At 50.4% G+C, this 26,814-nt stretch overlaps 1 protein-coding gene across 1 annotated transcript in view; it reads right to left on the reverse strand.

The window, feature by feature from the left end:
• Positions 1 to 26,814, reverse strand: part of Actn1 (actinin alpha 1) — a 91,838-nt gene that overhangs the window by 30,500 nt on the left and 34,524 nt on the right. Inside the window, 2 exon segments of the mRNA XM_047540463.1 lie at positions 6,053 to 6,172; positions 10,454 to 10,568. Coding sequence (XP_047396419.1) covers positions 6,053 to 6,172; positions 10,454 to 10,568 — 235 coding nt within the window.

Here is a 26,814-nt window from a genome sequence, read left to right on the forward strand (position 1 = left end):
CGGTAGAGTGCTTGCCTTGCAAGCACAAGGCCCTGGGTTCGATCCCAGCACCACACAAAATAAATAAATAAATAAATAAATAAATAAATAAATAAATAAATAAATAAATAAATAAAATAAAAAATAACAACAACAACAAAAAATAACCATCCGCGTGCAGAGAGCCAGCAAGAGCAACAGAAAGTCACAGGCTTGACACAGTTTTATCAACTGCCACTTGAATGATCCGGTGACTCAAAAATCAACTTCATAATGCCATGAGCTAGGTTATTAAAGTAGATTTTTGTTTATAATATTACACAAAAGCTTTAAGATCTCAACTCAGAGATAAGCTGCTTTATTTACTGTCAGTAACATTTTTTTAGACTTTCAACTGCTATAAATTCTACTAAGTTCATCCTTTCTTTCCTCTTCCTTTCTCTCTCCCCCTCACCGTGCCTAAAGGCAGGGCACACAAGCAGAAATAAGCCCTGTCTTTAGGATCCTAAACATGGAGCTCTTCATGGTCTCGGGGGCTGAGCAGGTGCAGTAACCTGGCCCACGGCAAGGTACACTGGGTTAAGTTTTAGGAAAGACAAGAGAACCACGAAAAGGGGCCATTTCTAGGGAGTCCAGAGGGATCTGCCATGTGCACTAGGGTGTGTGATCCATAAACCCCTTACAGTGTGGATTCCCACTAGAAAGCTCCACTCTACCATCTGAGCCCCTCCCTCAAAGGCAAGGTCAAGGTCACATACTGCTCCTGACCACCAAGACACAGGGCTCGGAGCAATGGCGGGCCACAGCAGAATCCAAGGGGTGGGCAACGCCAGGGATCTGCATTAAGGATGCTGGGCCCAGCTGGGACATGGGATGGGATAGGATGTAACTCTCCCTGTTAACAGAGCCCCAGCTGCTGGGTTCAAAGCCTTGAGTTAGAGAGAGAACAGTGAAAGTGTGCCACCGTTTTCATGAACAAGCAGCACAGCCGGCCAGTGTTTGACAGGACACACTGCAGGGAGGCAGATTTGCCCACGAACCATCAATTCATAAGGTTTCAATGATTCAAAACCCAGACTTTCTGCTAGGCATGGTGGTGCACCCTGTCATTCCAGATACTTGGGAGGCTGAGGCAGGAGGATCCAAGCTAGAGGCCAGCATGGGCAACTTAGCAAGACCCTGTCTCAAAATTAGAAATAAAAAGGACTGGGAATGTAGTTCAGTGGTTGAGTGCCCCTGGGTTCAATTTCTAGTCCTGGAGGAAAAAACATACTTTCCAATGGTTTAATATCTGTAACATTTAAAGAGTTAAAACTGATAAGAAAAGAGCCTCAACCCTCAATAGGTAAAACAGGTAAAAGACATAAACAGACACATCACAAAACATAACATACACATAACCAATTCATAAGAATGTTCAATCTCCCTTGGACTCAAACAAATAAAACACCAAATTCCCAGCCACTAAATTAGCAGAGTTAAAAAATAGGCACCTACCTTGGTACAAACAAGGCTATCACATTACAGCTAGATGTATAAATTGGCTTAAAAAAAAAAAAAGCTTGCTGGGAAATAATTTGGCCACAAGAAGCAAGCATCTTAGAATTGTTCAACTTTGGGGCAGTGAAATTCTATCTTTAGGAATCTATCCCTGGCCCAGGAGCTGAAATGCGGAGTAAGGCTTCTGTCTAAATACACTTGTTGTTGGGTTATTTATCCTGGCCCCAAACTGGAAACTGTGTGAATGCACAAAGTACAAAGACTGACTCAGTAAATCCCCAGAGCCCAGCACTCTGCTCAAAAGCGCCCCTCTCTGGGCAGAGCCCGCCCGACCTGGGCCTGGCTCTGGGTGTTTGCCCCTTGCCTCCCCAGGCCCGCTCACTGACGCCTTCCTGACGGCCCACTTGACTCCCGGCTTATTTTTCTCCTCCTGACATACACATGTGTATTTTCTCTCCCCTTTTGGAATGTAAGCTCCCCAGGGTCAGGATTTTTTCCTGTTTTACCCCCGTGGCGTCTTAGACCCCAGAACAAGGCCTGTCCCTGAGAAAGCCCTCCACCTGCTGGTGAATGGATGATGGGCAGAGGCGACACATTCATTCCTGTCCTTGGCCCCCTGTGAACAAAGCAGTCTCTCCCGGGGCAGGCCCAGGTGTGGGAAGGAGCACAGCTGTGCTCCAACAGATGATTAAAGCAGCCACTTAAACACACTGCATTCATGAGTTTTTAATGACTTGGAAAAAAATCTTTACAATGAAACTTTATGGACAGCATTTCATCAAATATGAGGGTTTTGTTTGTTTGTTTGCTTTAAGCTTGGAGAGAGTGGTAACCCTGCAGTTCAGCCTTTCTAGGCCTGGGGGCTGCCGTGCTGGCTGCCCACCCCCTGCCAACTCCTCTCCTTTGTCCCAGTGCTAAGAGGCCAAATACCTTGGCCTCCTGCTGGCCTTGAGCTCAGGGCCAGCAGATCTGTCCTCCTGGCAATAAGGGAGGCCCAGCAGCTTCTTTTTGGGGACATAATTACTCCTCTCCTCCCTCTTCAGAGTCCCCCAGGGATCTTTGTTTACTGAATTCTCATTCATACCAAAGAAGTCATCTCACCAGAAATCGGAGGTGCAGGGGATAAACAGAGAGACTGAGGTATTTTCAATTAAGAGTCCACTCCAGCCCAGTTCCACCTGGCTCCTGTTCCATGTCCCACCAGAGCATAACTCCCGAGAAGGCTCTCCTTCCCACCCCGCAGTCAGGCGGATCCCTGTTCCAGGCCTCTGTGTTGGCAGCAGAGGTGACCCATCTCACAGGCACTCAGTCAGGAGGCTGCTTGGAAGGCTGGACCCAGAGAGTTCCAAAGCCACAACTGCCGTAGGAAAACCATGTGAGAGATTCACCACGCCTGCCACCAGGGTGGAGAAGCAGCAGCCAGCCGTGTGTCTGTCCCTCCTGGTCTATGGCGAGCTACCAAGCTGCTCACATCCTGTTTGCTCGGAACCCATTTCTCCCCCAACAACGGGGATGCAGTCACCTGCACGTGTTCAGAGAGTAGAATGAATCATGCTGCAGGAATCCCACATCACAGAGACCAGAACCCAGGGGTCACCACCTTTCAGACCATTGCTTTTGCTACTGTACCTGTGCCGCCCCCCATTCTGACCGATGCTAAATCATCAACACCATCCCCAGACTCCCGCACCCAAACCCTCAAGCTTTCTCTCCCCATAGGTCTTCAAATAAAATATCCTTCTCTGGTCCCTTTCCCTGGTTAAATTCCAACCATTCACCCAGGCCACGTCTCAATCTCATGAAGTCCAAACATTCTAGAATTTAAAATGGCAGAAGAAATCTTAGGCATCTCCCCTGTCCAACATATGGAAGTGTTGTGCCTCTGGCCTCCTTTTGGACACCTTCAGGGACAGGGACCGAATGACATTCCAGGAGCACCAGTTCTATTCCCCAAGGTTAAGCACATGGTCCAGAGTCCACCTGTCCGTAGGGCCTCCCTTGAGGGCCTGGTTCTGCCCTTCAGGGTGGACCAGGGAGTCTAGTTGTTGCCAAATGACCGACTGGGCCTGCACCTGGCCCCAGATGCTCCTCCCTCAGGACCACTGACAGCATCCCCCACATCACCCCCAGGAGAGCTCATTCCAGGCCACCCAATCTACTGCCTTTTACTTCATACTCTACAGCAGAAAACCTCATTTCAATAAAAGACAAAACCCACGGGGTGGCTAATCTAGCTTCCTGCCTGGGCAGAGCAGCTGTTCCAGCATGGTCCTCAGGCTCAGCTTGAAATGAGTAGATTATTTCAAGCCAGGAAGCCTCAGCTAAACACACTGGCTCCCGAGGGCAGCAGAAGATAAAGAGCATCTCGTGTTAGGCCTGGGTCAAAGGAACTGGAACACGGAGGCCGGCCAGGGGAAGGGATTTCCGCAGCCCGGGGGAGGCGGTGAGATCCGAGTCCACACCAGGGCGTGTCTCAGCTCCTCGCTCTGCTGGGACCCGGCCTGCCCTTTCATTCCTGAGGCAAATCACAAGTGCAGGTTGGGTCCTGGGCCCCCACAAGGACCCAGCAATGCTCTCAAGCCCGGAGCCCGCCCACCTGGGTTGAGCCCAGCTGTCATCCAGAAGCGGCTAGGGTCTGAGCCTGGGCCCAGCTGAGTATCTGTTCCTCTCGAGCAATTTTTCTGAGCCTCAGTTTCCTTAACTATAAAATGTGGCTGGTCTCGATGGTACAGGAGATAACCCACGGAAGGCATCTGCCCAGCCAGGCAGAGGTACTAGAAAGTGCTGTCTCTTTCCTCTCCCTTTTCTCTTCCCTCCTCTTAGAGTCTTTAAATTTTTTTTTTTTTCTTTTCCCAGTTAGTTGCCAATTTTTCCTCTCTAAAAATCAGTATTTCTGGCTTCTTTTGAAAAGCTAGAGGATCCTGCAGGGCTGGACCCGCATTCCCACACAGCTGACTGGTTAGATCTATGTGGCGTCTGTCCTGCTCTCAAGCCACCACAGTCCCCACCCATCCCTGCCACTCACCCCAGCTCACCTCACACACCCTCCACCTCCCTGCTGTGGTGGGCACTGAGCATACTCGTCGTGGCTTTCCGTGCACAGTTAGCTAAACCAGTTTCTGCCAAGTTTTTATTCCTCTAGCAAATTCCTTTGTTCTTATTAAATGGCCAAGAATATTTTCTTGATCACAAAGGAGAGCACTCTGCTATGTGCAAGTGCTTTGAAAATTTACCGAGCCTGCTACCATCTGTGGGGATGTTCGGGATGGCGAGTGACTGCTACAAGCCCTAGCCCGAATTCTGAATACGGCAGAGGCTGGCAGACATTTTCTGAAAAGGGCTCGATAGGAAATATTTTTGCTTTGCTGGCCATATGGTCTCGGTAGCAACTGCTCAACTCTGCCACTGTGGCTCAAGAACAGCCACAAAAGACACGTATACAGTGGGTGTGGCTCTGTTCCAATATTTACAAAAACCCATGTCACAGCCCCATGCACTAGAGTTTGCTGATCCATCTTGGAAGTGTCTTGATTTGATGTATCAGCACAAAAACCCTCTGTTCCAGAAGAAAGGGGACTGGGCATCATCCAGGAGAGATCTGCTCCTATGGGTTTACCAAGAGCAAGACCCCGACTCTGTCCAAAGACTGGTCACTGGGACTCCCTGGGACCTTTCTCTGGTGTCGGGCAGACCTGGATTTGCATTTTGGCTTGGCAACTTACACGAGGCAATGTAATCGCCATATGCACATTTTAGAATTTAGGGAATTCTAACTAGAGCTGCCTCAGAGGGTCGCTGTGAGGAGGACTAAGCGGGATTGCTGGTTAAAGGACTCCAGCACAATATTTTCCAGCCCATGAGGGTTCAGTTCTCAGCTGCAGTTGTATCATGAATTAACGACTGAATGAGACTGTGCTGCATCTTTAGATCTCTGCATCGCGCAGTAGGCGCCCCGGAAATACTTGCTAGGTCCATGGGGCACCCTAATGAAGGGCCCTGGTTAGAATATTCTAAGTGCCTCAACCTCCCCCAAACCACTCAGAGCCACTGCAGTGCACACCAGGAAGCACGCTACCCTCTTTTAATTGTTAGCATCATGCTCATAGTAGTTTTTAAAGCTTGGGGGATAAAAAGTTTATGTAAAGTGATGGCCAAAGAGCCAAGGAGCTACACTACAAGGAAATGCTACTAAAAATGTGTTTGCAGAAAACAGCAATCTCCCCATGAGCCATGGAGCCTCAGGGTCCCCAGCCTCCCCCAGCCACATCCTGCAGGTAGCAAAGTATGGTGAGGCCAAAAGATAAGGGAGGTCGCTTTCCACCTTGCCAGACTCCAAGAAGCAACGACTTGGCAGAGGGGCTGTAGGAACAGAAGTGAACAGGAGGGTGTTGAGTCCTTGGTGTGGGGCGGGCCTGAGATTAAAGGAAAAGTGCTGTCCTTACATGAAGAATTCCAGACTGACCAGACGGAGGTGCTAGAGGACCTGCTTCCAAAGGTCAAGCGATACCTGGGGGTCAGGGCACAAAAGACCAACGGAACCTGGGCGCACGGGACATCAGAACAGCTTACTCACCCTCGGCGCCAATGGAAACCAGTTTGACCCCTTTGCTTGCTATGAAATCCAGGGCCTTGTTGACATTGGAGATCTTGTGGACCCGCATCTTGCCTCTCTCCGGCTTGGCCAAGCGTTCGCCTGATTGGAAGAAAAGGAGGAGGTGAGACGCGATTATCCAGGAGCCAGGGCTACCCTCATAACGGCCTCACCTGGGCGCATGTGTACAAGGTGTATCTGTGTGCCATGCCTCTGAGCAGCTGGGGAACGCCACCTGGCAGGGAGGGGGAGGGAGAGGCCACCTGCCTCGGCTCTCGCCCACTGCTCAGGGGGAAACGGCACGCATTCATTCAGCATCTATTTATTAAGCCTCTAATATAATCAGGCAGTTGGATGAAGTTCCGGGAATATGGGGGCAAACAAGACAGTTTCTTGCCTTTCTATAATTCTAGTCCAGCAGGAGAGACAGGCCTTAAAGAAACACAGAGAAAAGCACGCTGTGGACAAATACCAAGAAGGATCAGGGCTCTTCCAAAGAGGAGGAATGATCGGAGGAGGCCTGAGTCTCTGTGGCCAGGTCAACACTTGAAGGTGATCAAGGCAAAAGGAACAGCAGGAGCAGAGGCCCTGAACTCTGGGTTTATTGTCAAGTCACTGGAGAGTATTGAGAAAAAGTCCCCTGGTGTTGAACCGGAGCTACCCACAGCATAGCATTCCCCTCCCCATCTGAGAACACTGCCTCCCTATGAGCACCCAGGGCTCAGCTGCCAATCAAACCTTCCCCAGCCTCCTCCAGCCTCCACCCAGGAGTTTCTTCTGCTCAAGCTTCCGGGTCAGAAGCTGTAGCGAACTGAGTAGAAGACCCATTCTGCAGACACCCCATTAAGAGCACTTCAATCCCAGGATAGAGAGCAACCAGGAACCTCCCCAAAGGACCTGGAAAATGTGTGAGCACATGCATGGCCATACCTAGGGAAAGGGGACAGAGCTTCCAGAATCCCTGAGGGCTCAAGGACCTCTAGAGCCCGACACCCAGTCTCCCCTGCATGCTGTGGCCCCCAGCCTAGCACAGCGGCTGAGGGTACAGGGGCTGCAGATGTGACACTGTGCCAGGCCCACCCTGTCAGCGGCCACCTGCCAGCTTCTAGAAGAGACAGACTTCCTGCCGAGATGTGACTGGGTTGTCCACTCCTGCTGACTTCTCATTTGGGGCTCTCCTTAGGCCCTGGCCACTTCCTGGCCTGGGGAGGCTCCCTCCCACAGGAGGGAGGGGACAGCACCATCTCCCTCCCTGGAAGACTTCTCCTGTTAATGCCCAGCCCTGGAGGGTCCTGCCATGCCTGATCCCCCAGGCACTGACCGCTATGCACGCTGGACCATGGGAAGACTTCCTAGACTCACGCCAGCAGTTCTCAAACTTCAGTCAGCACAAAATCCCCAGAGAGCTCGCTAGTTAGCTCTCCAGCCCGCCAACCCCACGACCTCCAAGCGGCAGGTTTAGGTCTGGGCTCGGATCTGGGCATCTGCATTTTAGCAAGCAGCCCTGATGATTCTGGTAGGGACGTCTGGGGACACACTCTGAGAAGCCCTGTAGGTAGCAACCCCCTTCCTTCTCCTTGTCCTTGGCAGTCAGCCCACCTCCACAGGCTCAGGAGGACAGCAACGTGTCGCTGATCGGACCTCCCCCAGCCCTAAGAGACAGGATCACAGGCTGCGCAGAAGGGCCTGGCTCCCCGTGGGCACAGCCTGACCTGTTTGGTGGGATGATCGAGGTCATGCACATGAGCCTGTCTCCGGGCATCCATCCAGTCATCCTAAGGTTTCCGGATGCCAACTGCCTGCCAAAGTTCTAAGCACCTGGGACACGAAAATGAGACTGTGCTCACCTACCCCCAAGGAGTCAATGTGGAATGAGAAAGAAAACAAGTGAGCCCCAAATGATCACACCATGAGACACATGGGAGGAAATGGTGGCTGTTACAGGCACTGGCAGGGGTAGGGAAGTCGGGTTCCGGGGTAAGATGTCTGCGAAGCTTTTCTGGAGAATGCCCCCAAGCCGAGCTGTGAGGAATGGAGAGGAGTAACGCCCGGTTGGTTAGGTGGTTTTCAGCGGGGGAATGCTAAGAGAGAGACAGCAAAGGACCTTCTAAAAAGCAGAACAGAACAGGTGTCTCCCGAAAATTAAGCAGAATTGCCGTATGATCCTGCAATTCTACTTCCAGGTGTACAACCAAAAGAGTTGAACACAGGGGCTCAAAAATTTTTATTTATACACCCATACTCACAGCAGCATCATTCACAATAGCCAGAAGGTAGAAATGACCCAAGGATCTACGGGCAGATGAATGGATAAACCAAGGGCAGTAATACACCCAATGGACTATTATACAGCTGTCAACAGGACAGAAATTCTGACGCATCCTACAACATGAATGAGCCTTAAAAACATTACGCTCAGCAAAACAAGCCAGTCACAAAAGGACAAAGAGTGTACAATGCCACTCGTACAAGATACCTAGAATAGTCAAATTCACAGGAACAGAAAGTAGAAAGGCAGTTGCCAAGGCTGGGCGAGGGGGAGCGTGGGAGCACGTATCTAATGGGGACAGATTCTGTTCAGGTGATGGAAAGGTTCTGGAGGTGGATGTGGTGTGGTGGCCGGCAGTGGGAGTGCACTTTGGGCCACCAAACTGTACACTTAAAAACAGCTCAGTGGCAAATCTTATGTTGTGTATAATTTAACACACACACACACAACCAAAAGCACTACATAAAGGTTTTCACCTGAAAAGGAAACATAAAAAAGAATTTAAAGAAAGAAAGGGTCATCAGAGCCTGTGTGAAGGCTCGGGACGAGTGGGTGTGTATCATGGGGGACGAGTCTCCCCCAGAGCAGCACAGGGCCTGAGGTCTGCTACCTTTTTGGGAATAGTTAGTTGAAAATAAAACAGGTGCCAGCTCACCAAGGATCGAGCGGAGCGGCGCTGAGGAATGTGGACTGGGGCTCCAGCCCTGGCTTTTGAACAGGGAACAGCATGACCGTATTTGGCCGTCAGACATCCCCAGCGGCAGCTGCGGCGCAGGGGATGGAGTGTGGGGAGGGTCTACGCCCTTCAGCGCTATCGTCTGGGTGGGAGTGGAGACAGGCCCACCCTAACACCATGGCCAGGTTAAAAGTAGAATCCTGAAGAAGGAAACGTGATCGGAACATGAATGTAAGCTGGAAGGAAAAGCAGAGACAGAGCTGTCTGTGGTTCCCGGATCAGGCTACGGAGAACGAGATGGAGACCTCAGGAGGAAAGAGGTTTGCTGGCACCAGGAGTGGTCAGTACAGTCTGGGCATATCAAGAGGTCACTGTGGGACATGCCCAGTGCTATAATTTGGATATGTTTTGTCCCCCAAGGGCTCAAGTGTTGGGTGCCTGGTCCCCAGGGTAGTCATGTTAAGAAGTGGCAGGACCTTTAAGAGGAGGTCCTGGTGGGAGATCATTGGGGCTGTGCCCTCAGAAGGAACCAGGGTAGTTTTTCTAGGGCCTTAAATGGTGTTCACAAGAAAGTGGTTAGAAAAGAGAAGCCTAATCCCAACACACTCTGTGCAAGGGAGCCCTTGCCAGACACTGAATTGATGAGGTCACCTGACCCTGAACTTTCAGTCTCCAAAACTACAAGCTAAATAAATGTCTTTTTTTTATAAAGTACCCAGCCTCAAGCATTTTGTTATAGCAATGTAAAATGAACCGATATACTCAATTAAGTTGAATATTTAAGACAGGGCTCAAGGGAACGGAGAATTTGTAGGCAAGACTAGATCTAGGACTCATTAGCATGAAGGATGGGATGGCTGAAGAAAGTAGTTAAGATTACTCAGTGCATAAACCAAGGCCCAATGCTCAAGACCATCAACTTCAAAGATGGTGGAGGATAAACATTCACAGAAAAGCTGAGATGTACATTCAAATGGAACTGCCCTTCCAGGCATCTGGACAACCTGGGGACTGCATAATGGCCTGTGTTATCTGGATAGTGGTAGTTAGGTAGTACTGGAGCCAAGGTTTGGGGATGGTCCCTGATGGTGACATTCTTGGTCACTGAATTCTGGCAATTTGGAGAAGGAATCTTGGAGACCAGTCTTCAAAACCCTTACTTTTAAAGCACCCCCTAGGTTCAAACCCCTGTATCAAAAACAAAGAATAAAAACCTACTTTTGTAATTGAGGATGTTGAAATAGAAAGGTGTTCAAGATACCCAGAGAGTCAGCAGCAGAACCCAAACTAAGAGCTAGTTTCCTGGTCAGATTTCATCCATCTCATCCCCATCTTGGTTCGAGACCTGAAGCCAGCTATGACCACGGACACAGAAGAAGCACGGTGCCCGGAGAGAACCCAGATGACACCACCTCATCCCGGGCTGGGGCCGCCTCACCTGAGATAACCTCCAGCAGCAGCATGAGCTTCAGGCCATCCCGGAAGTCCTCCTCGATGTTCTCGATCTGCGTGCCCGCCTTCCGGAGGTGGGAGTTGCACCATGCTGTGAAAGTCTGGGCAAAGAGAGAAAGAGCCAGTGGTCACTCGCCTCCACAAGTCACGTGGTCCCTGAGGCTCTGGACAGGGCGTTGGCGGCTCTCCAGGACCAGCCGCCTCGTGTTCTCCCTCACTGGACAAGCCACCTAACAGGGTGGACAGCTGCTCAGTAGAGGCCACAGAGGCCATGCTCTCAGCACGGTTGTCTCAGACAGGTCTCCTTCTCTCCTTCACCTCATCACCCGAGCAGTGAGCTCCTCAAGGACAGCAGCTGAGGTGCCCTTCACGAGCCAGGGCCCTGTGGGACGCCTGTGGAGCAGATGAAGCAGCACCCTCTCTTAACGCTCTGCTTCCCACCCCTCTTCCAGAAACGCTGTCCCCACCTACGTTTAGAAGCACCACAGTTCCATTATCTACAATGTCCCTCTTAGGTAAATTAGTTTCAGTCTTCACATTCGTAAGGCAGAGTAACTCAGAGGTACACTATACCTCAATGACACCGTCCAGTCAGTCAGGTTATTAAGTCCTTTCCCACTGGGTACCTAGTATAATACAAAGCTGCCATCATTTACCACCCCTGCATCCTACAACCCAGATGGCCATTCTGCGAACCTCCTAGCCAGCCACTGTCCGCTCGAAGGCCTGCGAACATTCTCAGCAGCCATTGGTTCGATAATTTACCCATGAACTTCCTCATCAGTCATTGGTCTGATTGTCGTTAGCCCGTGAAATTCCACTACTTAAAAGAAGTTCCCCCGCCATTTTCTCTCTCTCTCTCTCTCCCAACCCTGAGTGTGGACATTCTGGTCGTCTGCCTAATAAAATCTCTTGTGTGAGTTCCCCCGTCCAGAGTGGTTTTTTGGGGCCACAACTCAGACCGGGCACCCCAGAGTGCTTGCTCCCCTGAATGCAAGGGTCTGAGCTGCCTTGGGACCCGAACTGAGCTGCATTTTCCTTACACCTAGGGTAAGGATTGATACATTTTGTTGGGGACGGAGCTCAGAGGCATGGTGTCAGAAGTTTGGGTGGAGGTACCTTGAGCTACAGAACCACAAAGAATTCCAGAAAGGGAAACTAAGAAAATCAAGTTCAAAACCCATCACTCTGTAGCCCCTTCTCTATTAAGCAGATCACGATATGGAGGGGTGCCCACCAAGCTGTCTTGTGCTGATAGCACCACCTGGTGGCTCAACCAAGGAACAGGGTGACTCAAAAAGGAGCAACAGACACGTGCACTTGGATTTCACGCGTCCATGTAAAATTTGGGCCAATCTCTCTCCAACACTGGCCCGGTGTGTAGCAACCAGAGGGAAGCGCTCTCTTGCTTTGATCAACTCATTTTCTGTCAACCCTAGACTTTCCCTGCAGCAAAGATCATGGTCTCAAAAGCCGATGTGCTGCTAACCCATTCAGCTCTCATCCCACCTGCCCTGCAGAGTCCCCAGGGTGAGCAGTATGTCATTTACTGTGAAAGCAGCAGCCCTGCTAGAAGTGCCCCTGCTCCTAGGGAAGGTGGCTGGACACGCCCTCGCCCACCGCCTCCTGTCCTGAGGAACTAGAGTGAACTGCCAGGGAGCGGAGGGTGGGGCACAGCACACCGGGGACTACAGGGAGAGGCAGGGGGCCCAGACGCACAAGCAGATGCCGAAGAGCCGCTGTGCAGGGAGAGGAGGGACAGAGATGGGGAGGGACAGCACTGTGACACCACCCAGCTTTGGGTCTCATCTTTAAATCAAGTCTCATTAGCAACTTACCAAAAGAGCACACCTTCCTTCCCCTCTCACAAACACGTCTGCACTCTGTAGGCCAGAGCACCCCCAGGATGGCACAGGGCGCATGTACCCCAAAACTTTGGTGAGACTGACAGTGATCGGGAGGTGGGCAGGGGGCACAGAGTCACTCCTCTGGAATGTCCTCTGTGTCTTGCTTGGCTAACTCCCCTTTACCTTTCAAAACCGGGTGAAGACATCACTTCTCCAGGAAGCCTGCCGGACTGGGTGCGGAGCCCACAGGGTAATGTACAAAGCTGCTCCCCCTGACCTTTCCGGCGCAGCCATTGTCCCCGCCTCCCAACCACTTGTCAATCTGTGAACATCCTGGCTAGCTATTGGTTCATCGGTCAGCTTGCAAGTATCCTTCTCTGATATTGGTCCCCTGTTAGCCCAGCGGAATTCAACTGCTTTACTGTAGCTTCCCCACCATCTTTCCTCATCTTTCTCTCTTTCCTCCTCACTTTCTCTATCCTCCTGACTTTCCACTCTCTCTAGCGCGCGCCCTTTCTCTTTCCTTTCTTTTCCTCTCACTTTCTCTCTTACCCTGCAGGGAGACACTCTGTTTGCTTAATAAACTCCCTTATGTGATTTCCCACGTCCGGCGTGGTTTCCGTGGGATCCCTTACACGCAGCACCCTGCATTCACTCACACCAGCACTGCCAGCCAGGGGTCAGCCCCACCCCCCAGACTGGGAACTCCTGCAGGTAAGGACAAGGTTCACTCAAGGTGTCCCAGAGTGCCTGGGCACAGAGTCAGGCTAGAGCAGCGAACAAAACAGCAAACGCCCCTGCTCTTGTGCAGCAGGTTAGTGTGGCCATGGAGGACAGCTCAGAGGAAAGGGGCTACATTGGGGTAGCCAGTACTGGGTACCCTTCCTCTAATTTTGGCTTTACAAACTGACAAGGCCTTAGTTGGGTTTTTGTTGTTGTTGTTGTTGGTACTAGGAATTTAACCAAGGGGCACTCAACCACTGAGCCACATCCCCAGCCCTTTTCTGTATTTTATTTAGAGACAGGATTTCACTGAGTTGCTTAGGGCCTTACTGAGTTGCTGAGACTGGTTTTGAACTCTCAATTCTCCTGCTTCAGCCTCCCGAGCTGCTGGAATTACAGGCGTGCGCCACTGTGCCCTGTCTTTTCTGATCACCTTTTCTGATGATAAAAAACAGGAAAGAATTTTCACATCTTTAAAATAAATATGATTTATTTTGGTTTTGCAAAATTCCTCCCTGCCATCATCTGTCTTACGTCACTTTTCCCCAGGACTGTCACATTATTCGTTCACGTGGGGGGGGGTCCTCTTTCCACGGGTCACCTTCTTGTATTTCCCAGCATCATGCTCTCATGGGTCTCAGCCAAAGGCCTTCTCCCACCTTCAAGGAAACTGTCAGCCCCAGCAGCTTTGTCAAAGGGACCATTTCAGGTCCAGTGCAGCTGGCTGGGGTCTTGGTGGGAAGGGCCCTGTGCACCCAGCTGGGGACTGTGTTTACCAACTGGTCTTGAGGAGGGTGCCGGGAGGGAGGGGAAGGAGGAAGAGGCTCCACTCTCTTTTGTAAAAAGACACTGCTGGTGAAAGAGGAAAAGTCCTGTTGAAAGCTGTGGCTGCACTTCCTGGGGAAGCTGCGGGAGACAGACGCACCTGTGTTTGCTCTGGTCTCTGGAGAGAGTCCTGGTGCTGCGGCTCAGGAACTAAGCTTTTCACAGACCAGCCCATGCCCTAAGCCTGGGCCCCACAGTTGCTCCCGCCAGCCCCTCCCAAACGTCAACGTGCCCCCCACAAGCAGCACACCACCAAGTACAGGAGCAGGGAGGAGATGGTGATGGCAATTCTGTAGTTAAGAGCATGCACTTCAGGAGGTACCAGAGCTGGGTTCGAGCCTCAGGTTCACTACTTACAAGTTGTGACCTTCAGATTAACCTCCCTACAAGCCAGTTCCCCTGGCAGTAAAATGAGATAGTCACAGCACTTCATAAAAATTAAGAGGATTAACTAAAAACTAAATAGTACGTTAGTAAGTGCTCAATAAACAGTAGGAAAGAAAAGACAAGCGCCCCCAAAACACACCTGTGGCTGGGCCTGGGAGAGCTCCCTCCATGAATTCCCTGCTCGGTACAGGGGCGCATGCCTGTGGCCCACATGTAATCCCAGCAATTGGGGAGGCTGAGGCAGGAGGATCGCCCAAAACACTGGCACCATGCCTCTGTACTCTGTCCCCAACAGAACTTATGAATCCTTCTCCTTTGCCACCCAGTGGGAAGGGATTTCATTAACAAGGTGTCCATGGGGTTTAATGTCACTTCTAAGTTACTCTGTCTCAAATCAATGAGGATCACAACTTCAGGGCCAGTCTCAGCAATTTAGCAGACCCTGTCTCAAAATAAAAACTGAAAAGGGCTGGGATGTGGCTCAGTGGTAGAGTGACCCTGGGTTCAATCCCCAGTACCAAAAATAAAAAATAAATAAATAAAAATAAGATAAACTCCCCATCCACAGTCCCAGCCTCCAACTGCAGCACCCTCTTTCCTGGTGGCAGCTGGTGGGCCTAAGGACTCATTTTTGGAACTGGTGCTGATGTGGAAGGAGAGAGGCTAACTGTGGTGCTCTCCACGTGACCACATGGCCACACTCGCCCCTCCAGGTCCCAGCTCCAGTCCTTCCACAGCATGACAGAGGAGGACACCCACACCTTAGCAGTGTCCCAGGGGTCCAGCAAGGAGGAAAAGCCAACAGCCACAAGCAACACCCATGGCCACAGACCCATGGCCACCTAGACTCCTAGATGCCCAGCATGGTGGGCAGTGCTTCCCCACCATGACAGTCCAGCCTTCCTCAAAGAAAGGGCAAAGGGCTCTTTGATGGCCATGGCCCTGGTCAGGCCCTGCTCCATCTGTCCCCTCCTTGCCTCAAGAGTCTTTTCAGTCACCTCCAGGGCCCACGCTTGGGCTCTCAGCCTAAGGAGACAGGGGACCACACCACACCCTCTGTGCTCTGAGAGTCCAGGATGCCCTGAGGTCTCAGGAAGCGTCCACGTTGAGACATGCTCACAGCAGAGGCCAGGGGCAAGCTCCCTGCTGGGCAGCCCCCTCTGCACTCTGCCCCCATCTCCCCGCTTCTGCTCAGTTGCTCAGCCTCTACGGCCCCAGCAGAGGACTGGTGGGGCAGAACAGGCCCTGCTGCACCTCTCACTGACCTGGAAGCACCCACCTGTGTCTAATGGCACAAAGGTGGCTTGAGGAGGTGATCCGTACACTTGCCCAGCACTGTAGTTCAGGGCTCTAGCCAGGCCTGGGTCAGCCTTGGAGAGAGAAGTGCCTATGTCCATCTTCTCTAAAGGCCTCAGTCTTGCTTTTACAGGCTTCCCACATCTTCCCACCATATCTTTACAACTACCATGTCAACATACTGACCTCGATCTATGACCAATATACTGACACCCTCTCCACCTCCCAGCTCAGAAGCTCGAGAATGTGCCGTTCCTTAGCCACACAGGCCTCTGTGAGCCTCTGTCTCACTCTGTCAAATGGGAAATAAAGAACAGACCCAAAGCCAGATGTGTAGGGCATTACCTGCCGCTAACAGGAGGGCCTGGGGAGCGTGCTGAGGAAGGGATTCACGCAGCCCAGGGGCCGAGCTGAGGAAGGTCCCTTACGACTGTGATTCTCTGAGAGCCCAGGCAGCCTTGAAAAGGAGGTTGAGAGATTTATCTGAAGAGTTCAGTCAGACACTTCCGTGTCTAAGCCTCAACACTTCTGGAATTTGGGGTCAGGAAATTCCTTGTTGAGGGGAAGGGCTGTCTTCTGCATCACAGGAATTACAGCAGCATCCCAGGACCCCACTTACAGATGTCAGTAACACCCCCATCCAAACCAAAATCACATACACACCGGGTCGAGAATCTGGTCTAGAGGCGACAAACACATACACCACGGTTCATAATTAAAACAGCAGCTGTGTGTACTGAGGACTTTCAGTGGGCTAGCGCCTCGGGGGCTTCACCTCCTTTACCTCACTGAATCTTCACCAGGACACCATGAAGCGAGCACTACTTTTCTCCCCATTGTACAGATGAGAAAACTAAGGCACAAAGGGATTCATTCATAAATGAGCAAAAGAAGCCATATGGAAGAAAAGTAGGAGTTAGTCCTCGCCTCCATATGTTCTTAGGCATTTTTCTTGAAACACTGGTGCTCTCAGGCTATCCTTTGGTCCCCCACACACAAGACAACACGGCTGCAGAAGTACTTGCAAATGCACAAAAGTGTATTTGAGCTACTAAATGGCAACTGGAACAAAGTCTCAGTAGCAGAGCAGGAGGTGGCTAGGGGACAGGAACAGCACCCCCTGCCTCCACATGTGGAGGGGCCCTCACTGCCACATCTCCAATGAAGAGGAGCCAGAAATCAGGGTTATTATGTGGAATCCCTTCATTTTTAATGCTGCTACAATTTGAAAGATAAAATGTACCACAGACCACCACCCCCAAATAAGGATAAGTATTCAGCAGGTTAACTGAATTAAGACTCATTGGACCTCGTGATGGTGCATGCCTATAATCCCAGTGACTCAGGAGGCTGAGGCAGGAGGACTGCAAGTTTGAGACCAGCCTCAGCAATTTAGCAAGTTCCTAAGCAACTTAACAAGACCCTGTTTCAAAAGAAAAAAGAAAAAGGGCTGGGGATGTGGCTCTATGGTTAAGCACCCCTGGATTTAATGCCTAGTACCAATTTAAAAAAAAAAAAAAAATCTCACTGGGTCTCTGGTTCCACTGTGGTAAAACATGGAGTCTTTCTTGGTTTCCTAACAAGTAAGTTACACACAATAACACATAGTATGCTCTAACAAGCACCTAGCCGACACACCTGTGCCTACCAAGACGACACTCCTAAGACACCAATGGTGACATTAGCCATCTGAGAACATGATAGCAAGAGCTGAGGGGACTTCCTGTGAGTACAGAGGACTTCCTGTGAGGAGTAGAGGGGACTCCTCACACTTGGGCTTGACCAACAACCAATCAGTTTCACAAGGGGCTACAATTAGATGTACCACGCGCATACCATCATGCCTTGTGAATTGAAACAAGAGTATGTGTCATTTATTGTTTCTGCAAAATAAGCTTCTGCTAATTCCCATGGTTAGGGTGGGTATGATGACAAAGTCCAAAATATGTCGCTGTGTGCGAGCAGATTTGGTACAACTCCAGAGGAAAGCAACTTGCCAAAGTGAACTAGAATGGCATAGCCCTGACCCAAATTCTGGGACTCCATCCTGGGTAAATAAGGCTAAATAAAGAAAAGGCTATAAGCATGCAAACACTTTTGTTGGCCTTATTTGAGAGGAAAAAATTAGAAATAGCTCCAAATCACATTAAGGTATTAGTTAAGTAAATTATGGTTTGTTCACTTGATGGAACAGACATGGCCAAAATGATGGGTTCTGAAGCTACGTTATCAAGGGGAAGAACGCTTATGTATAATTAACCAAATAAATCGGGACACCTAGTGGGACATACCACAGGTTTAAGATTGAGCAATCTCACAAACATGACAAAAATGATTAACAACCAAGCATTCAAACACAAACAGTGCTTGCGCTCCAGTAACTGAACTGTCCCAGAAGGGGACCTTCCTGTCTTTCCTGGTCCCCTGCAAACGTGCCTGACCTGGCCTGGCCCAACCCCTGCCTTCGTGCCACTAGAGCTCTCTTGGATGTTTACTGGCCCACAATTCAGAGTGTGCAATCCTGGCTCATCTCCCCAGAGGCTGACAAAGGTGTGGAGTAAACAAGATAATCCACCTGCAGCCGAATGAGCTTGGCTCAACAGTAATGGGACAGCAGGGTCACCTCACGTGCTGACCACACCTCTCCGAGGCCATCCCCCCTCTCCTGGAATCAAGGACACCAGCCCTGGTTCACTCCAGGGGAGTTATTGTTCAAAGGACAGGGATCAGGAAACCTGGGCCAGGCACATGACCGCAGATAAACTAACCCTTTCTAGCTCTGCAATACCAAATGAGTCCCTTATACCTTAACAGCTGGCGCCCAGCAACTTTTCCCATCACACTGTACCTAAAAGAAAACCAGGACAATCTTTTCTTTCTTTTTTTGTATGGGGATTGAACCAGGGAGCTTAACCCCTGAACCACATCCCCAGCCCTTTTTTATATTTTATTTAGAGACAGGGTCTTGCTGAGTTGCTCAGGGCCTTGCTAAGTTGCTGAGGCTGGCTTTGAACTCCTGATCCTCCTGCCTCAGCCTCCTGAACCACTGGGATTACAGGCATGCACACCATACCCAGGCAGGACAATCTTTTATGCTTGTACAGGGTTTATACCAATCAGTAGGCGCTACTCCATATCAAAGGATGCCAATAAATTCCACAAGGACAGTTTCATCTCAATGAACTCAAAGCACGAGCAGCATCTCAGCCTCAAGACTGCAGTTCCCGACCATCCCAACCCAGCAGACATCTGTGATTAGTTTGCTAGATAGTTCTTAAAAGTTTGATTGCCAGAATATCCCTGAAGGACACACAAGGACCTGGAAACAGTGGCCGCCTCCATGAGGGAGGCCAGGAGGCTTCAGACAGGAGCGGGAAGGACATCTGCTTTTCACAGAATGCTCTTTTGTTTCTTTTGAATTTTGTCCCATGTGCTATCAATACCTATTTTTTTTAAAATAACTGCAAATGTAAGCAAAGTGTGACTGGAAGTATGTGCATTTCACTCTGGGTTGGGACAGAAGGGGCTCACCATTTCTCTAGGATTATTTAAGAAAGGAGAATGTCAGGGTTCATGAATTACAGAGGGAAGAGAGGGATGTTTCTAAAAATAGAGAACAGGAAAAAAGTGAAAAAGAAAAAAAAAAAAAAAATCACCCCATCTGTGTGCATGTGTGTGTGGTACTGGGGATTGAACCCAGGGGTGCGCTACCACTGAGGGACATTCACAGCACTGTTCATTTCATTTTGAGACAGGGTCTGGCTAAGTTGCCCAGACTGACCTGGAACTTGCGATCCTCCTGCCTCAGCCTCTGGAGTAGCTGAGATTATAGGTGTGCACCATGGCACCCGGTTATCCCACCTATCTAAAATAAGAGAATCAATAAAAGAAAATGAGCTCTTGAGGACTTTGAATTGCTTCATCAGCATGAAATATTATAAAGAAAATCATAACTATGGACACAGTTGAGATAAGCCAGAGATCAACACATGCACCCCCCACCCCCCAAACACAGCAGAGGTGGCAATTTTTAACTGAGGAGAGACACGGGCAGTGCAATGGCCTTATAGCCCCAGAAAACTCCCCAAGCATGCTTCTAAATCTCTTGCAGACAGTGCAGAATTTCCTACAGAAGCTGGCTTCTCCTCCAGGGGTCTTTCTCTTCCTGGGACGGAGCAGCAAGGACTCTGGATCCAGGCTCAGGGAGTCAAAAATCAACTCAGTGTCTCCCATAGCCCTCCAGCCTCCCAGGGAGCACTTGCTGCCTGAGACTCCCTAGGCTGCTGATCAAAGCCAGACCCCTGCAGTGGTGTGTGGGCATTAGGCCAGGAGGTGTACCCAGGGTCAAGTTCCCTGCCTGGCTGATGCTGGGAAAGTAACTGCAGAATAACCAAGGGACCCTGCTCTCTGCCCTGAGCCACCCTGGAGTCCTCGGAGCTCTGCACACGTGTGGCCAGTCTGGTCAGGGTGTGGGCCCTGGGTGGTTTGTCTAAGCAAAGGCCAGCCCAGAAGTGATCTCAGATGCCCACTGTTCTGGTAACATAAACAGAAGTATCTGGTTAACTTATCAAGGGCCAAATGCCAGCCTTTCAAAGCAAGCCGGCAGCTGGTTCGCTCAGATGAAAAGCAGAGTTCCCCAGAACACCTCCACCCAGATCTACTGACTTTCCACCCACCTGGGGGCAGCTGCTGAAGAAGCTGACAGCCACCAGGCAGTCTCCTCTGCTCTCACAGCTTGCACCACGCCCCATGTGAATGTTGGAGTTCTGAAAACTGTGCAGCTGGGTGGGTGCCCAAGGGGGCTGGACTTTGAACCCAACAAGCCCCAGTTACACGACTCATTAGACCTGCCTTCGTTGGACAGCATTCTAAACTCAGCCTCAGGATGCCCACCTGTAAAATGGGGATAATAAAACCTACAAAAGCACAAGATGGGGCCCGTGGACTTCAAAGACTTGGTCCAATGCTTGTCCACAGCGGACACTTAAAAATGTTAATTCAGCTGGTCCTTGCCACCCCCTGGCTGAGTGACCTTAGTTAACCTGTCCAGGGCTCAAGTGCCTCATCTGACAAGTGCAGATAAACAACATCACTTCTCTGCAGGGCAGTAGTCAAGATGAGGACAATGGAAGAAAAGGGGCCAGTAAGATGTCCTGGTTACAGCAGAAACCCAATAAACCTCTACTGTCGCTTCCCATCCTCTGTTTAATCAAAGTTAATCATTCACAGAGCTCCACACATTGGCAAGAAAGAGTTCCTATTTTTTTCCCACTGATGAGACTGGGAGGGACAGTGGGCCTGCATTTCCTGGCTTGTGACCATCTACAGCCCATTTCAGAAGCCACAATGCCAGATGCCCAGAGGGTCACCAGGGCAGAGAAGCAGAGGACCTAAAGCTCATTCTGGGAGCTATTTGATCTAACAAGCACACCTTGCTCTGCGATGCTTCCGGCCCACCATGCCCAGGTTCAGCCTCCTGCCCCTGGCAGGTAGAACCGGTGGGCCCCTGGAGAAGTCGTGAAGGAAGTCTGTCCTCTTAGCTCCTGGTCTCAGAGTCTTTGGTTTTCCTCTCCCAGAAACCAAAGCGCTCCCAGCAATTGAGCAATTGCCCAGTCCCCACAAGCTGTCAGTTATGGACCCTTGAACCCCAGACTTGTTGCTTGGCCTCACCAAGTCGTGATCCCCACATTAGTAAAACAAAAACAAAAATGAGCTCTATTCCAGGGGGCTGTTGTGAGGGTCACTGTGTAATGCAGTGCAACAGACTCCAGCCCCAGGCACAGAGGAAGTGCTCCCCAGATGCTGGGACACCAGACGGCCCTGCAGGAAGTAGATCTCTGGATGCTCACCACTGAGGGCAGGAGACAGAGGAGGAGACAGCTAAGGACTATGGAATGTGCTTATCTTCAACATTCTAAAGTGGCCTGCCACACGGTTGCGCAGATCTGTGTATATACTGGAAACCGTTAAGCTGTAGAATTATATTTCCATAAAGTGGCTATTAAAAATATAAAACGAAAATGGCCAGGCACGGTGGCGCATGCCTGGAATCCCAGAAGCTTGGGAGGCTGAGGCATGAGGATCACCAGTTCGAAGCCAGTCTCAGCAACTCAGTGAAACGCTGTCTCTAAATAAAATACTAAAAAAGGTTGCAGATGTGGCTCAATGGTTAAGTGCCCCTGGGTTCAATCCCCAGTACCAAAAAAAATAAAAAAATAAAAATGAAATGTTCTAGAATACCTAATACCTCTAAGTTTTTTATATTAAGATTTGTCATTTTTTTTTTTTTAAATCCACTTGGCCCATTAGCAAGAACCCAGCTTCTAAGACAGACTCTGGGTCTCACCCCCTAGGGAGGGAGGAAAGGCCTGAGCCAGCTCTCCACACAGCAGCAGGTAAGCAGCCTGGGATGAGGACTCTCAGGCAGGAGATCGCAGCACCCAGCTCCAGGTCAGTGTGGGGACAGCCTGCTCTCTGCTGCCGTCCCTGAGACTGGCCTCCCACGTCTGGAGTCTGGTTCTGGCCCTTGCAGATCTGACAGCACACAGACCTCTGCGGGCTATGGCTCACAGGAGTGGCCTGCGCATTCCTTCCCCAAAGAAGGAAAAGCCACCCAAAAATGAGGTCATTTGGTTTTTCTGGCACAGATGCTAAGAGCTACAGGTCACCCAATTCCACAGAGAACTTCCCAAGATGACAAAGATTCAGCCCAGCCTGGTAATCAACCAATATGGGGACCTGAGTCTGATGGACTCAAGCCCTAACATGACTCCTTCATATAGCTGAGGTGTGACATTGAGCCTTGATGGTCTCACCTGTGAAATGGGAATGATCAAATCCAGCTCTCCTACAGGTGTAGAAAGAATTAAATAGCATGCTATTTGACTTACAATAGCATGCTATTTGACTTTACAAAATAAAGTAAAACACAATTTTAAGCTGCTGACTGTGCTTTTTAAATCAGGCGTGAGGAGCCTGCCTAGATTCTGAGCCCCCCTATGTGAAAGCTCTCTCCAGATGTCAAACCGCAGATTAGAAATTTGCAAGAAAGAAAAAGATACTTTATGAACAAAAATTGCCCAGGTCTCTTCTCTGTGCCCCTAAAATAACCTCCCAGACCAGAGCTTCTGTCTCGGCCTGTCCCACAGTTGACTCTTGGTCATCCAGGCAGCTCCTCTGGCACAGTGCCTAAGAACTCTGACCTCCAGGGCAGAGGCGAGGGGATCAGCTCACTAACACCTTTCAGTTACCAAAGAGGGGCTCTTGGAGGCCCAGATCCCACAGGGAGAGAGACCACCGCACTTCTTTGCCATGAGCATGAAGCACCGAGAGCAGCGAAGGCCCAAAGTCTGAGCTCACATGGACCAGTCCAGTGATAGGCAAGAGGCAGAGAAGAAAAATGGAATGCAGAATAACTCAGTGCAATGAACCTCCCGCTTGAACCTGCACCAAAACCACTGGAAGGCTTGTTGCTGCAGTTTCAGATTCCAAAGTTCTAGCTAGATGGACAAATGACATTTCTAACAACTGTCTAGGTGATGCTGATGCTCCTGGTCTGGGGACCACACTACTGAGGGTCTCAAGCTAGGAGGACAGGTTTGAGCACAAGGGACCTGGTTCATGCAAGACTTGTACAAGTTCTTGGCCTTTCTGAGCCTCAGTTTTCTTATCTGTAAAAGGGGGAATGGCCCTTCTCACAAGATTGTGAATGGTTTTCAATAAACTAATCTATGCAAAAGCTCTAGCACATTGTTAAGTAGTTAATAGAGTCTAGAGTTCGTTACTGAAGTACAAGAAAGAAGCCAGGCACAGTGACATACGCCTGCAATCCCAGCTACTCAGTAGACTGAGGCAGGAGGATCGCAAGGTTGAGGTCAACCTCAGCAACTTGGCGAGATCTTGTCTCAAGAAAAAAAAAAATTTTTTAATAAAAATAAGTAAAAAAGACTGGGGATGTGGCTCAGTGGTAAAGCACCCCTGGGTGCAATCACCAGCACCACACACACACTGAAGTACAAGAAAGAAAAGATGAAAATTGCTCACAGAACATGAACTACTCCAGGGCCCATATACTAAATGGTCCCCAGCACCATGGAAGAAGGGTCATGGGGGACCATCTGAGTGCCCATTAAGTTTCTGCACCTGGGCCAGCAGCCTCCAGTATGCACTGTGCCCCAGCCTCCCTCACCCAGTCAAGGAGACACATCAATAAGGCCTCATCACACGTCCAGCCCAGATTCTAAGCCAGTGCCACAGTACCATCCGCTTCCTTTCCGAGGAACCACCCAGAAGCCACATGACCTCCCAAGGGAAAGCCCAAAGCTCCAGGGAACCCAGAGCCCTCAGGATGCCAGAGATACCTCCACCAGAAAGCAGAGGGTGGGTCCCAAGCCACCACAGACTACACCAGTGATTTGTGTCCCAGGGGTAGGATTGGGGCAGACACCCCTAAGCAGAACAAGGCATTAAAAAACTTCATCTATAAATTGCCTATCCCTGGGGAGCAGGGATTTTCTGCGGAGGATCACCATGATTCTTGACTATGACAGTCATTATCCCATGTCTAACAGGAAGTTTCTGGGTTCCAGGAGAGCTGACTGGAGAAGGGAACAGAGATGCTTGGCACTTTAAGACTTCCTCTTCGGCTGCACCTTAAAACAACAATTTATCCCTTTAGACCAAACAGACTTGCAAACAATTAGAAAAATGATTACGCCAAGTGTTGTCAGGGTACAGGGATCCAGGAGCGCCATGCCTGCCTGCCTGGTGTCTGAGTGGACTGTATAGCCCTTCTAGAGAGTGATCTTACCCCACAACCCTGCAGTCCCCAGTCCGGGACATTCTCAACTGGCTGAACACTGGGGTACGCAGGAGAATGTTAATCACTGCATTATTCCTGTTGGCAGGGGAAGAGCTGGGGATGATCTGCATGCCCATCAAGGGGAGAATATATGGGAAAATGTGAGGAATGGATTCAAGATAACAGTGGGCCATGAAATTAGGGGCCTAATTACTTCAATTTTCCTCACTTGAGGTCCAGGAAAATAATGTTCTCCCCTCAAAGCACATCCAACACAGACTGGCATATTAAAAGGTAGCTTAAAGGGCTGGGCATGGTGGTGCACGCCTATAATCTCCCCTATTCTGGAGGCTGCAGCAGGAGGATTGCCAAGTTCAAGGCCCTTGTGGGGCGCAGTGGCACATGCCTCTAATTCCAAAGGCCCAGAGGCTTGAGGTAGGAAGATCATGAGTTCAAAGCCAGCCTAAGCAACTGAGACCCTGTCTCTAAATAAAATATTTTAAAAGGGCTGGGGATGTGGCTCAGTAGTTAAGCATCCCTGGGTTCAATCCCCAGTACAAAAAAAAAAAAAAAAAAAAAATCATACAACACACACACACAAAAACCCTGTCTCAAAATAAAACAAGGGTTGGGATGTAGCTCAGTGGTAAGAGTGTTTGCCTAACATGAGCAAGGCCCTGGGTTTGATCCCAGCAGCATACACACGCATACACGCATACACACACATACGCACGCAAAAACTCCAACCCTTGATTAAGGAGTGACAGGCAGGCAGCTTGGGGCCACAGAAAACCTCACCACTGACATGGCACAATGCAATCACTGCCCTTCCAGCCCATCCACAAGCCCCCCTCAGTGGTAAGGGGGTATCAGGAGCCAGCACAACAGGCCTGGGTCGAGGCACAGGACAGTAAGGGGACCGGCAGCAGGGAGCCACAGCTGAGGAACAGAACGTGTTGAACGTGTCTGGAAACCTCTATATTTCCGGAGGACGGAAGAAGTACAGCTGCCTGCAGATCTGGCCAGCCCTCCAGTCCTGTTGGGAAGCCCAGTGGGGCTCTGGGCAGGGCAGGGCAAGGGACTGCCACCTGTGGGTCAGGGCCTTCACAGCCCTCCTCCAACATCAAAGAGCCTCCTGCTCCTTCCCTACTGGGGGCTCCAGTACCCCAGGAGGGCCTGCTACCGCCACAGCCTCCTCAAACCTTGTTTGAAAGTATAGCTGCTGCTGCTGTTTTCTTTTTTAGGTACCGGGGACTGAACCCAGGAGCACCTGACCAATGAGCCACACCCCTGGCCTTTTTGTTTTTCTATTTTGAGACAGGGTCTTGCTCAATTGCTTAGGGCCTCATTAAATTGCTGAGGCTGGCCTGGAACTTGCGAGTCTCCTGCCTCAGCCTCTGCGGTTGCTGGGATGACGGGCGTGCGCCACCACACCTGGCTGAAAGTATAGCTTAAAGACAGGGATGGTGGGGTTGGGGATTTAGCTCGGTGGCACAGCGCTTGTCTAGCATGTGCAAGGCCTTGAGTTCCTGCCCTGGCCCTTGGGTGGTGGGGGGCACGGGGATGGGGATGCTGAAGGAACGTGGGCCTCCAGAAGCCCCAGGGGAGGGGAAGAGAGGGAAGCAGGTCCTGCACTGCTCAAAGATCTTGGAGCGCTCACTCACTAGTCATCTCAGCTAATCTGTCAACAATCTATGTTAAAGGAGAAGGAAACCGGGGTCTGGGGCAGAAGCAACCTCCACCACCCCAAGGCTACTAAGAGGCGAACTGAGATTTGAACTGGAGTCTGCAGGATGTCAAAGCCTGAGCCTTTTCACTGTCCAGAGGCTGAGGATCCTCCAGGCAAGCCATCAGCGTAATGAAACTCAGCCGGACCACCCAGCTCCACTGCTATCCTGCACCCTGCCAGAGCCCCACAGGAAACTATTCAGCTGTCCCCAGGGTAGTTAAAGGGCAGCCCAGGACACTGAGCCCCGAATCACCTCCACCACTCACATCTAGCCAGGGGAGAAGGCCTGGACCCCTGGGCTCCCAGAGATGCAGAATGGGTGGGGCAGGTTTTTCTTCTATGTCTGTTTTAGGGAGGAAGAAAAAGGGTTTGAATTCTTGTCTCTTTTGGCTTCTGAACACAAAGCCCATTGAGAAAGACAATGAATAACCAAAGGGGAAGCCAGGCTGGTGGTACAGATGCCAGGGAGTGCGCAACCGGCTTGTTTGGGCTTGGACCGGCCCCATGTCAGCAGCCTCACTCACTGCAGGCCACCGCACCTCCCCCTGACTCGCCCAGGCTCCAGGCAGCAGGCAGATTGATTCATTCATTCTTGATTCTTTGTCAGACAGAGAGGCTACATAATGGGCAAATGAAGGTATAGTCCTTAAGTTGTGGAGCCTGTGGTCTCAAAAACACAAACCATGATTCAAGACTGTTGGTAAGCTCAGGTGCATACAGGGAAAGTCCTGAAAGCCAGA

The sequence above is a fragment of the Sciurus carolinensis genome, chromosome 2 (assembly GCF_902686445.1).
Source record: "Sciurus carolinensis chromosome 2, mSciCar1.2, whole genome shotgun sequence".
Taxonomy (NCBI): Eukaryota; Metazoa; Chordata; class Mammalia; order Rodentia; family Sciuridae; genus Sciurus; species Sciurus carolinensis.